Source organism: Cibotium barometz, chromosome 58, assembly GCF_041138505.1.
Source record: "Cibotium barometz isolate CiBa-2024 chromosome 58, ASM4113850v1, whole genome shotgun sequence".
In the NCBI taxonomy this organism is placed as follows: domain Eukaryota; kingdom Viridiplantae; phylum Streptophyta; class Polypodiopsida; order Cyatheales; family Cibotiaceae; genus Cibotium; species Cibotium barometz.
This window is the reverse complement of record NC_141103.1, coordinates 6063263-6077062: the sequence shown is the minus strand read 5'-3', so window position 1 is coordinate 6077062 and position 13800 is coordinate 6063263. Positions and strand designations below refer to the sequence as shown.

General features: G+C 39.8%; 1 protein-coding gene across 1 annotated transcript; it reads left to right on the top strand.

The window, feature by feature from the left end:
* The first annotated feature begins 7056 nt into the window (after positions 1–7056).
* LOC147605829 (BAHD acyltransferase DCR-like) lies at positions 7057–10208 on the top strand. Its single transcript, XM_086792714.1, has 2 exons — positions 7057–7620; positions 9132–10208. The coding sequence occupies exons 1-2, from the start codon at positions 7180–7182 to the stop codon at positions 10017–10019; spliced, it is 1329 nt and encodes a 442-aa protein (XP_086648840.1). The 5' UTR covers positions 7057–7179; the 3' UTR covers positions 10020–10208.
* Positions 10209–13800: the final 3592 nt, after the last annotated feature.

Here is a 13800-nt window from a genome sequence, read left to right as displayed (position 1 = left end):
CCTTACAGACCATTGCCCGAGACATTCATTGGCCATCTATAAAGAAAGATATAGCCCACTTTTTTAAAAAGGAGACCATGTACTTTTGAGGATAGAAAATAGGAGACTTAAAAGTGTAGAAAAGAATCATGTTGTCGAATTAGCACCTAGATTCTACGGTCCTTTCAAGATAGTAGACAAAATCAATGACCTGGCTTATAGACTATATCTTCCATCCCATTAGAGGATTCATAACTCCTTTCATATTAGTCTGTTGAGACCCTTTAAAGGACCAATCCCTGCTCATCCTCTTTATGAAGAATCTCCAAAGCTAGTTGATGAGATGAAGAGCAATTAAGACTTGATGAAATTATTGACCATGAGTAGACTACTACAAGAACTGGCAATGTTTATAACATATATCTTTTGACCTTCAAGAACCATCCGAGAGAAGATGCTCATTGGATGCTCAAGTGGTTTTTCCGCACATGCCTTGACTTAATCCACTCCTATCAACTGAGGTCAAAACTGAGGTCAGTTGCTAACCCGAGCAAGAGGGACGTTACATTATTAGCCCTCTATGGTCTATTGGGGACGCCCATCCGACCATTGTGCCATGCTTGCAATTAGTGTCGTGGGTGATGTCATATTAAATACTACATTGTAAGTGTGATTGGCGTATGCTTTGCGGGTCTATGCTATGTATGCTGTGATTGGGTGATGCCATGTGTACGCATGCTAGTGTTGTTGATATTGGTGTTTGATTGCCTCACCTAACATGTTGATTTGTTGAGTATAGGTAATAGTATGAGGATGCCAAATGAGGCGTCGTACTTGTGCGAGGGTCACCGAACGAGGTGTCGCACAAGCGTGAGTGTGCAAGGGTCACCAAACAAGGTGTCGCGGGGGTTTTGTCATGTGCTTGGGCGTTTACATTGCCTCAACATTTATGAGTTATACTTCACTATTTTTGGTTGGCCGCGTGAAATTTATATGTACTCGAATATTTGTGCACCCCGATGTGCATGGGTGTTGCGTGTGAGCTAGAGCTTCACTATTATTTTTGGTACACACTAGATGTATGTGAATATCCTCTAGAAGGATTGATTATTTTTGTAAAAGAGCCCTGTTTTTGGCAAAAAGCTTCACGATTGGATCAAGGGCTAGTTTGGTAATACATGATTAAATACTCATGTCGTGCAAGGAGCCAGTACGCATGAGAGGGAGATTTAACCCAATCCTTGTTGATTGATGGTGATGTTTATTTTGCGCACAGTTTTCAAGTCTATGGTTTATCTTCCATGTTTATTTCCATGTCTATGTTTAATATGTTTGAATCTATTATTTGTTTGAAGTTGAATATTTATTCGTGATTATTGTGTGCAATTTTGGTACTTTGATTCTCTTTTGTGTCGCAAGTTCTTGTGACAACAACACTGGTGTCAGAGCCAGGTCCAGAAGTGCTGCAACAACAACCAATCCTCGGTAAGTGTACCACTTGTCAGGAAAAGAACGGGTCCTTAGTAAGTGCACCACCTCAGCTGTGCAAAGAAGTAGGCTAGAGACATGTTGCGTGTGAACGCAGTGAGCGCCAGCCCAGCTTGCAGAATCGAGTACACCCAATAGTATCCAAGTACATCATAACACGAGCCCCAAGGCCTTGTAGAAGATCAAGGTCATTAGTAAAGAGCAAGTGAGTAAAGCCAACAAGCTCTCTCTCTTATCTTTCACCTCTTGGATACATGCAAATGAAACCAACACACTATATATACCTCTCTTCCCACTTCCCATGTTTTGGCTTATGGGATTTGTCATTTTCCTTCTCCCCTCTCCTCATTCATTGTCTCACTTTTTTATACACCCACCTCCCCCCCCCCAAAATTTCTTTCCAAATTATACTATTTTGCTTCTAAAATCCACATCGCACCTCTAAATTTACCTATGTAAATTCTCCCCTCTTCACCTTGTCAACCTTGTCGTTTTTTGAGCTACTACACCCCTATTTTATTTTCAATAGCAATAAAAAAATCATTGTTAATTCATGTGCAAAATGATTTGCAAGCTTCATAAGCAATGTGCTTGTGAATGTCAGCCTCTCCATTAAAAATTTCCCTCTCAAATCAATCCTCTTGCTTCATCAACAATAATGCCTTCAAATCTTTCTTTTGCAGTGCAAAAGCAAAAAAATGAAGCAGATTGGTCGTGGAAGTATTACCTCTCATCCTTGATCTATTCAAATTAAGGTGATCCTCTTCGCACATTCAACACTCCGCATTTCTTTTCTTAGCCCGATTGTGATCTGCACTGTGCAAACGAGGTAACCAATCTTCTAAATTCAAAATGAATTCTTCTTCAAGTGATGATTTACATATGGACAATGCTCATGGCTTCACCAATTCTCCACTTCTTGAGCCCACAATTGACCAAAGACTTTCTTTGATCCAAGCTCAAATCAAGAAGAGCAATAACACCGCATGCACATGGAATTCTTATTGGAGCATGAGAAGCATGCGCGTGCCAATAATTCTCCAAAAGATGATCGCCCCTCACCAAGATTTGCAAAGCAGTTTTTGAAGCCCAAAACACACACAAGGAATCAAAGATAAGTCGTTGCTCTTTCACTTTTACAAAATTTGATGGTAGAAAGGATGGCCGCATTATTGTTCTTTCATGGTTAAGTCAATTTGATGATTACTTTGCTAATGAAAGCTTCTCCGAAAGAGACAAAATTAAATGTGCCACTAATCACATGGTTGATAAAGCATCTCTATGGTGAAATGTACTTCACAATGCTATTGACAAGCCAATCACTTGGCTAGACAAAGCCAAATAGTCTTTCCTTCCACCTCTGTTTCATTGTTTGCAGGCACATCATGCATGGAGCAAATTATCTTGGAATGATTGTGACAATGTGTCACAATACACTAAGCATTTTTGGCAAACATTATTACATCTTTGCATGTGCATGATGACACTTTGCAACAAAAGTATGAGGATGGTCTTGAAGAAGGCTTGCAAGCAGAGGTGAATATGTTCAAACATTCTTCTCTCTATGAGGCTATTTCTCTTGCTCATGATGTAGAGAAGAAGCTTCGCTCCATCGGCAAGTTTGTTAGGCCTATGCAAGGGCCTAGTCCAACAAATCGGCAATCATCTTTTGTGGGTAATAATTGTCCATTTAGACGATTTGTTCAACCTAATTATTTCATTTCAAATCACACTAGCAATGTTCAACATTCACATACACCCACATTTCCTCCTAAAAATGTATTTAATGGGGCAACTTCAAAGCCAAATTTTGTAAATTCAAACCCCAAGCCTAATGACAATAGTGCTTACAGTCTCATCCAAAGCACCTAGGCCTACTTGTACTTGTGTGATGTTTGCCTAAAGCCGGTCCATATTGCAACAAATTGCTTCACCAAGTTACCACCTCCAATGATACTAACCACCACGGTCCACTACATTGAAGAAGAAGCTCGCGAGGTCAATGATGACACCATTCCAGAATGGACGGGAGGACACTCTTCACACGGCAAAGTTAATCACAAATTAAACAACCCTCCAGATATTCCTCAATCTATCCATTCATTATTATGCATGCAAGGTTCTATCGATGGTCATCAAGTTTTTGTTTTGCATGATGATGGAAATTCGCATGATTTTATTTCAGAAAATCTTGTAAGGAAATTACAACTACACACATCTCCCGTTACATATAAAGTAAAATCTACATTCCAAGGAACTAGTTACAATGGCACTTGTGAAATTAAAAATCTTGAAATTCAAATTGGGTCATATAAAGAGCATCGTGATTTCTTGATTGCACCTTTACATTTCATGGACATCATTTTAGGAATGCCATTCCGTCATCAACACAATCATTCACTTAAACGTTTTCCATTCATTACACATACACAAGCAAAAAGAGCACTTAGAAAAGAGCAAAAAGCATACATGATTTATGTGGCTGGGGTAGAGAAAGTAAATCAAACGCTTAGCACACATCTACAACACTTTCTTAATTCTTTTCATGATTTTCTTTAATGACTATCCCCCTCACTTACCTCCTCCTCCCCCGAGGACCATAAAATAGAGCTCTTTCCAGGAAGTCAACTACCACATCGTGCATCTTATAGACAAAACCCTTTGCAAACGGTAAGAAATTCAATGTCAAATTAATGAATTACTAGATAAAGAATTGATATGAACCAATAGTTCACAATTTGGAGCACCAATCTTGTTAGTTCAAAAGAAGAATAAGACTTATCGCATGTGCGTTGATTACCGTTCATTAAATAAAGTGAGTATCAAAAATCGTTATCCTATTCCTAGAGTAACATGTGGAATTAAGGAATTACTAGATAAAGGATTGATACAACCTAGTAGTTCACCATTTGGAGCACCAATCTTGTTAGTTTAAAAGAAGAATAAGGCTTATCACATGTGTGTTGATTACCGTTCATCAAATAAAGTGAGTATCAAAAATCGTTATCCTATTCCTAGAGTAGCATGTGGAATTAAGGAATTACTAGATAAAGGATTGATGCGACCTAGTAGTTCACCATTTGGAGCACCAATCTTGTTAGTTTAAAAGAAGAATAAGGCTTATCGCATGTGTGTTGATTACCATGCATTAAATAAAGTAACTATAAAAAATTGTTATCCTATTCCTAGAGTAGTCAACTTGCTTAACAAATTGAAAGGTGGTTGTGTTTTTAGTAAGATAGATTTAAAATCAGATTATCATTAAGTGTGCATGGATCCCACTGATATTTATAAAACTACATTTTGCACTCAATTTAGTCACTATGAATTTCTAGTAATGCCCTTTGGCCTTACAAATGGTAGTCTCATACCCTTCAAATCTTGACTCCTCATATTGAAAAACTTGTAAATGTGAATGTTTCAAATTGAAACATAACCATTTTAACACTTGAAGGAAGATAATTTAACAAGTGCGAATTTGACCTTGGGGTACACTACTAAGAAACCTTATGTATCACGTATGTTCAAGGGGTATTTAAAAAACCCCTTACCTGTGAATTTTTCATGAATAAAATGACCCCTTTTCTTTATGGACTTACGGGTTTTTTTTTTCAAAATCCATTAAAAAAACCCCTTCTATAAATGTAATTTTGTAAATCTACCTTAAAATCTTGAATTAAAAAACCCCTTCATTTGAACTCACGTGCTATACTTTCATATTTTTAGGTGAATCCCCTGAGGAATTTGAAACAAGTGAAAATTTCACTCACATTCCTTTGTGTGTGTGTGTGTGTGTGTGTAGAGAGAGAGAGAGAGAGAGAGAGAGAGAGAGAGAGAGAGAGAGAGAGAGAGAGAGAGAGATGGACTTTGTCAGTGATATGAAGAGAGAGAAAAGAATCCATTAAAAGTTAAAGCTAACTACAAAGGCTTGTAACCTCTCTAACACTCTTACTAACATCATTTATGAACATAAAACTAACATTTCAAAGAAGGTTGAATGCCAACACACACCAAACCCCTTCCCTCCTCCCTCCCTCCCTCCCTCCCCACCCCCCTCTCCCCTACACACAACATCTTCATGTAGCGACAAAACTTTCTTATTTCACTCCCTCGGGCAATCACTCTATACAAATGTACGATATCACATGACTAATAACTCAATAGGATATTAAATCATGTAATATATATAGTACAAATAAGGGGTGTATTTATAGGCCTCCTTTAGAGTACATATACAAGTGGGGTGTCTAAAATATAGGAGGATGACAATGTACACAAATTAGACCCTCTAATTAAAAGGACATTTATACATTAGGAGGTCCTAACATGTCTTAAAAATATATAAAGGGTTTATTTGTACAGGGGCTTGAGTGTAGGTGATAGGAGCATTTCTTAAAAAGTGATCGCTTGGGGGTGGACTATTATGTATAAATTCATATTTGATTTTCTTTTTGGCACTTTTGCAAGAAATTATACCCTAAGGAAAGGCTTCCTTGTCTTAAGGAGAGCAAAATAAAAAAGGGAATTACCTAGAACAAATATAAGTGTAGTAGCGAGTTTTGGGTTTTAAAAAACATGATTGAAATTTTTTGATTTGGGAGGCCCCTTGCTAGAGCACATTTTTGCGTTTTCATAGAAAGGCATGTAGTTGGTTGCTGAAACTTTATATGAAGGGTTTAAGAAACAAATGCATTAGATAATGCAAAATGCCTATGCAAAATATGTGCAAGGATAAATTATTGTTCATTATGCAACCAATCTCATTGTCTTGTAATGTGCTCATGTGTTAAGAGGTTGAGACTTTGAGTGCAATGATAGAAAAAACATTTTCACCAACCAGTTAGAAATAAAGTGAAGTTACCAATCTTCCTATACAAAAATCTACATTGCGAGAGATTTTATAACTAAAGGTTCCCAAAATCTCAACTATTTTAAAGCAAAGGCACTTTTAGTTAAATAACTAATTGATGTGTAGAGTTTTTATTTAAAAAAATTGGTCTTGTTCCAACACTTGAAAAATGCACTAAAGGACGACGACCTTGGGGGAAAGCTCTTTTTGATGCAGAGAGGACAATCATTCGAAGAAAGAAATCATGAAAAAATAGTGTCGTGATAATAATGCCCACCTATGGCCAAGGCTGAAATTTGAAGGCCTATAAGCTAACCTTCAATTAATTTGAAGACCATAAACTAGGTTGAGCTTTAAAATACGTATGTTTGTGTAAAAGTGAAAGAGAAATTTGAAGGCCTATAGGCTAACCTTCAATTAATTTGAACACCATGAACTAGGTTGAACTTTAAAATACATATGTTTGTAGTGGCTTATGTGGCCTTCTTTTTCAACCATGTTTTATCAGAGGCCTTCTAGAAGGTTTGACTTCTGAAGGCAATAGGGCACGAGACATTGAGGCCAAGTGGTACACTCTTTTCTTTCTCTCTCTCTCTCTCTCTTAAAGAGACACACACACTACACTACACCACAGGCACCACGCGCGCTGACCCCAAAACACACACACACACACTCTCTCTCTCTCTCACCCCAAAACATACACACACTCAGTATAGATCATATTTGGTCTCTTACACACACACACTCAGTATAGATCATATTTGGTCTCTTGGGTTTGTTCCTACTACGTTAAAAGAGCTTCTTCTTCTTCTTCTTCTCTCTCTCTCTCTCTCTCATCACAGCTTGTTGGCTAGCTCACAACCATGATCACCTCACCCACAGTTACCCATGTTACTTCGTGTCTCATCACCCCCTCCACCTCCACCCCACCCCACCATATGTTCCTCTCAGCGGCGGACATCGTCTGGCGATGGTTCCACTACAACCAGCGCATCCTCTTCTACAAGCTCGATCCCAGCGTGCCCGAATCATTTGGGGTAGCCGTGAACTGCCTCAAATCCAGCCTCTCCGATGTTCTCGTGGATTTCTACCCCTGGGCGGCCCGACTCTTCCAGCAAGCAGACGGCCGCCTGGCCATGGATTGCAATGATGCCGGCGTCGAGTTTATCGAGGCCTCCATTGATGTGCCCTTTTCTACCTTAGAGAACGATGGCTTTCAATACAAAGGCTTCTTTAAGCACTTGGCCCCCCTCGGAGATGTCCTCAAATGGACCGGCCCCGAGCTTCCGCTCCTTTCTATACAGGTAATTCTCTTTGGAATCCTCTTAATTCTCAGGTTTCTCTTCTGGCTGTCACTGAGTTGCACTTAGTTCAAATCTTGGGTTCCACTCAGTCTCAGTGCTTCTATTTTTTTGGGGGATGTTTTTGGAACATTTTATTTTTGGTTTAAAGGGTTAGGCGGTTAATTGCATAACGCATCATAGAAGCTTGCGTGAACATTGAGTCTCAACAGCATTTCGTTCCTCAGCAGAGTAACAACAGAAAGGAGTAGTGCTTTGAGCCATAGCTGAATAAGAGGCAGAAGAAAGGAGCACACACTTGATTTTCTCATTGATGGTGGCCTCACGGGCAACAGAGAATATAATTGCCTATGTGTGGTGTCTGACATATGGCAAAAGGTTTTGGATGAGTGCCATAAGGAGTAGTGCTTTGAGCCATAGCTCAATAAGAGGCGGAAGAAAGGAGCATGCACTTGATTTTCTCATTGATGGTGGCCTCACAGGCAACAGAGAATATAATTGCCTATTTGTGGTGTTTGACATGAGGCAAAAGGTTTTGGATGAGTGCCATGCTCCTCCATAGCATGAACCCTGAGTCCCAACAGCATGTCATTCCTCAGCAGAGAAACGACATGAAGTAGTGCTTTGAGCCAACAGCACTTGAGAGGGATTCTCCTTGGGAGGTGATCACGCCTGAGGGATGGAGGTGTGGAGGAACGTTCGACTACCACCATAATTTAGTGTCTGTAATAGATAGTATAGATATTATCCTGAGCTAGATCATCTCGTATCCATCACAAGCTGGAGTATTGGAATCTGTGCCATGAAATTAGTGATCGTGATCCAGAAGTTTCCAAAGCCTGGCTTAGCTAGCCAGCATGAGCTAGGCCTAGTCTGTTTAGCCAACAGTATGAGCTGAGCCTAGCTCACCTAGCCACTGAGCTGTCAATAACATGACCATCATCAGTACTGACTTTATTATGACAATCAAAATTGAGCTCACAACTGAGGCTCAGAAAACACTAAAAGAAAACAGAGTCCTTTCTACTGTCCAGGCAACAATGGCTTCCTGTTTAGGAGTTCCATGCAACAGACCACGTGTTGATGGCTGCCGTGTAGTCTGAGGCATTGAGCAGCAGCTCCAGTGCTCGGGACCACCTGGTCACGACATACTCCATCATAAAATCTGTTTCGGAGGTGGTTTGAGCAAGCACACAATTGGCATTGACCAACAAATTGCTGGGCTTGAGATCCCTGTGAAGGACATTGGAAGAATGGATGTAGTTGAGTGAGCCCTCTCAGCAGTTGTTAGAGAAAATACTGCAAGGCAAAAGTGTTCATCAACTAGGGATAGAAACAAACAGAAACCATCATCTTGAGGCTCTGATGGAATGCTTACGGCTCGTTGGCTAATAATTTTGTATCTTATTAGGGTACTTTAAATGACCTAAATAGATAGAATTCCAAAGTTGTAATGTAAGGCAAGGAAAACTATTCATCTTTCATTTGTTTGTTTGTTGATGCAAATGTGGCAGGTCACAAGGTTTCCACAAGACGAAGGCTTTGTACTGGGGATAGCGCACAGTCACGTGGTGGCCGATGGCAGTTCATTGTGGCACTTCATGAAGTCCTGGGGGGAGTGTGCAAGAGGCATGCCCATCTCAATGCGCCCACTTCACGCGCGGACTGAATTCGCCCCAGAAAAGCTCATACTCCCGCCTGGTCCTCAAGATCCGCAAGTGCGGTCGATCACACGGGGTGCCAGCTTTGATCTAGGCCCGCGCCAAGAGCTCGCACAACGTGACTTCCACTTCAGCGCGGACATGATGAAGAAGCTCAAGCAAATCGCCTCCCAAGAAAAGCCCCATTCTTCTTTCCAAGCCCTTTGTGCTCACATATGGAAGCATGTGACCGCTGCCAGAGAGGTGAGCGAGACCACTGAATCAGGCATTTTTGTGCTGGCCAATATGAGGAGCCGCCTTGTGCCTCCATTACCCGAGGCATTTTTTGGTAATGCGGTTTTCAGACATCCAGCTACAGCAACAGCCGGAGAATTGCAAGAGGAGAGCCTAGGAGCAACCGCAGAGCGAGTTCAAGGCCTCATCGTCACCTCCTTGACTGGGGAATGTTTCAAAACCTTCCTTGGAAAAGTAGAGGCTTTGGACCCCAAAGTGTTGGTGGAGGGAGTAGATTTTCGCGTGTTTATGCTGCAGGTATCGAGCTCGCCGAGGTTTCCAGTATACGATGTGGAGTTTGGGTGGGGCAAGCCTCTCTGTGTTCGTTCTCCACATATACATGGAAATGGCGAGCTGGTATTGTTTCCAGGGCGAGAGGGAGGAGGAAGTGTCGACGTGTCCTTGGCTCTAAGCCAACCTTTCATGGAGAGGTTAGAACGAGACAAAGGCTTTCTCTTTCTAGAATAAACTTGTTAGCCTTTGTGCATCTTTTATGTTACGTTGGCCGCATATGTTTCTCTCTCTCTCTTATTGAATTACCCTTTGTGCACTGCTGGTAGAGCAATTGGTGAAGTTGGCCTAAGGTCTCGAGTCTTACTTCCAGCTCTCATTCTTAAGGACATTGCTTGGTACAAATAAAAATCTTGCATTACAAAATAATTACCTTTTGTGTATCTTATTTTTTTGGTCGCATATATCTCTCATTTTTTGGCTGCAGCTCTCTCTCTCTCTCTCTCTCTCTCTCTCTCTCTCATACACACACACACACACACACCAGGATGCATGTGGAACTCTCTCTCTCTCTCTCTCTCTCTCTCTCTCACACACACACACACACACACACACATAGGGGTGCATGTGGAACTCTCTGATCCCTCTTTGTCTCTCTCTCGCTTAGAGAGTTCCACATGCACCCCTATGTGTGTGTGTGTGTGAGAGAGAGAGAGAGAGAGAGAGAGAGAGAGAGAGTGCTACACATGTACCCCTGCCCACGCATGTGTGTGTGTGTGAGAGAGAAATGAAATGTTATATTAACGTCTTCAAAAGGCCAAAGTGACCTATGAGACCAAAGTTACAACCATGTGACATCTGAAACACTGTTTGGAAAAGAAAAGAAAGAATTAAGTATCTAGCCCTACAATACATCAGTAGGGGAGCATTCGAAAGCAGCAACTAGGGAGAGCGGGAAGCTAATGCTACTAGTCAAAATGGGGTACATGGATACATGAATATGGGGGAGTATAAAAGTGACAGTGAGTACAACAGTATATGGCTGGAGTGGTAATCATCCTAGGAGCTCTAGCATGGGTCTCTGTCGGATGGCTTGGATATCTGTCATAGTGAGATGCTTGGTCAGACAAGCTCGATGACTCGCAATGATGCTCTGAATTCTCTGGTGTAGGCATCGTCTCTGATGTGAGGAACCGCGAATCCTCGGGCGTCTGGATCTACCTAACTGGATAGCTCTCTCAACTAGAGTCCCACAAGGTGCGTGCTGCTGGGCTGTTGGTTGTGTGTCCTCCCGGGTAGTCCCTCTAAAGAAGTCAGTAATCTGTCTCTGTGTGGACTCCCTGCTGCTGGGCTGTCGGTTGTGTCCCCTTTGGGTAGTCCCTCTAAAGAAGTCAGTAATCTGTCTCTGTGTGGACTCCCTGCCAGTCGAGCATCTGCTCTTGATAATGGACTCTCTGAGCCTGCGGATCTCCAGGAGATAAAAACCCAAGCATCTCTAATCACAATAGTCCATGACTCTAGCCAGTGGTCCAAATCCCTCTTTGAAAAGGCAATGGTAGAGGGAGAGGATAAATTTTGGAGCAATCCTTTGAGAGTAATTTTACAATGTTTCTCACCTTAAAACTATATTTATTTTAACCATAAGTCATGCCCAAAGAGTATAAATCTATAAAAGCAAGGTCCTTAATTGATCCTTTTAAACATAGCAACTAAGAGAACTCTCTTGATGTGGTGCTAATGTTTCATGGATAAATACTAATGAAAATGCAAGCCAAAAGACTTAAAGATAATGTGTCCAACGAAAGGGAACTCAGTTTTAAAGCTCACAAATTTTAAAGCATAACCACCAACAACAAGTTAGTTTAGGCTTAAGTTATAAATGTTTTATGTTCATAATAAAAATTGATAAGTTATATGTTGTTGGTTTAGGTTTAACTAATAAATGTTTTATGTGATATGATCATAATGACTTTATAAAAATTGATTTACTACTAGTGCCTTTGTTACAAGTAACGTAATCACATATAACACTCAAGTAAAGGACTATGAACAATCAATTCACCTTGAAATTTCATAATTGAAAATTGAATAGGTGTAAATGGTATTGCATATCAAGCTTGTGATAAAAAATAAGTGTTTATGCAATACTCCTTTTTGCATACAATTTTTTCCAAATAACATTGGAGATACATTCACATATTTTTTGTTTTAAAGGTGATTTTCTCAATTTTCTTAATGTTTGATTCAATAGTCATTTTCAACCTAGAAAAGGATTTATCATTTTAAAAAAATCTCAAGAAAAATCAAGAAGTCAACAGATTGTTAGGTGTAAAACATCATCTTAGTAAGAAGGATGATGCCAAATGAATAGTTTGACTAACTAATCCCATATGTAGACAATACTTACACTTTATTCTATAGTTTTTATTCTTAGATTTAACTCTTTTCTCTTGATAATTTAAATGTAATCAAAATGAGCACAAACCTACAAGCATCTTTATTTTATTAATGCTTATATAGTCTCATTAAGATCTAAGTTCTTACCACTTTGTAGAAATAATATCTCTAGAGATCCTTTAAAGAGATCTATGATCTTAGAACTTGACTCGCCTCATTGAGTGTATTGCGCTTGGCTATCTCTTTACTCATATCTAGTTGGTCTCATTGAGTGTATTGCACTTGGCTTTCTCTTTTCAAGCATTTGCACAACTTGCATTAGCCACCTCTTTTTCTATATTTCTTTACTATTTGGTCTTTGTTTGTGCTTTGTAGTTATCACAATCTTGCCAATTACATACAACAATTTCCTATAGCCTACAACATCAACAAATAGTCAATCTTCATACTAGTCAAAACACATCAAACTTGCATAAGAAAAAGTTGTTTTTTATTTATGCTTGATTGTATCAAGGTTGGTGACATACGAGTTCTAGTTCACCATGCACGAGCATAGAAAAGATCTAAAAAATACATACATTGTTCTTAACATCTTTCACACGTCAAAGTCATAATGCAAACACTATTTTGGATGTAGAACCCAAATGACTATTGTCAACCACTTTGGTTAACATGAAGTAATTCATTGATAAAGATCTACAATAATCACAATGTTCAGGATGATTTAGTCAAAGATGTCTTTTTCATGTTATCACTATATTGTAAAAGTGTCTTTGTAATGTTGTAACTACCTTAAGGATGTTTTCAAGCGCGCGAGCACACACACACACACATAGGGTAGACAAGCACACATGAGAGAGAGATGGCTGAATTTTCTTCTATTCTCTTCTCTTCTCTACAACCATAGCATAAAGAGATAAGAGTACATACTTCAAGGGAAAGTACTATTTTACTATGGCATACAAAGGTTGATACATAGTGTGAACCCAACTACATGAGCTAGTGCTATAACTATGCCATAACTTTTACACAGCCATACCATAAAGAGATAAGAGTACATACTTCAAGGGAAGTACTATGTTATTATGGCATACAAAGGTTGATCCATAGTGTGAAACCAACTACATGAGCTGGTGTTATAACTATGCCATAACATTTGTACACCAAAGTGGCTGTCACACAGCCTCTAAACCACTGACCATGTGAATGGCACAAGTGCGAAAGTTATCACCCAAGCAAGCTATCAATGTCCGCAGCTCTAGTTGAGCTTGATATCTCAACACTTCTCCTTAAGCTCAACTCCACACTCTACACTCTAAGTAAGCTCCTAAACTTGTGAAGCTTTTTTATACCCAATGCCTTCATGAAGATGTCAGTCATTTAATCCTTTATGTTAACATATACTAGATCCAAAATCATCTCCCTTAAAAAATGGTATTGTATCTAAATGTTCTTCATCCTAGCACGATAGACTGCATTACTAGCCACTTGTATGCTACTCATGTTATCACAATAAATGACAATAATCATATCCACGGACTCACCCATATCACCAAGTAGCTTCTAAAACCAAGCGACCTCATAGGTTGCCATAGGAGTGCCCTTGTACTCTACCTTTGTA

Bases quoted from the DNA above. Each gene is read 5' to 3' on its own strand.
- LOC147605829 (XM_086792714.1), top strand. From the start codon at position 7,180: ATGATCACCTCACCCACAGTTACCCATGTTACTTCGTGTCTCATCACC. The intron at 7,621-9,131 runs GTAATTCTCTTT...CAAATGTGGCAG, and splicing joins TTCCGCTCCTTTCTATACAG to GTCACAAGGTTTCCACAAGA.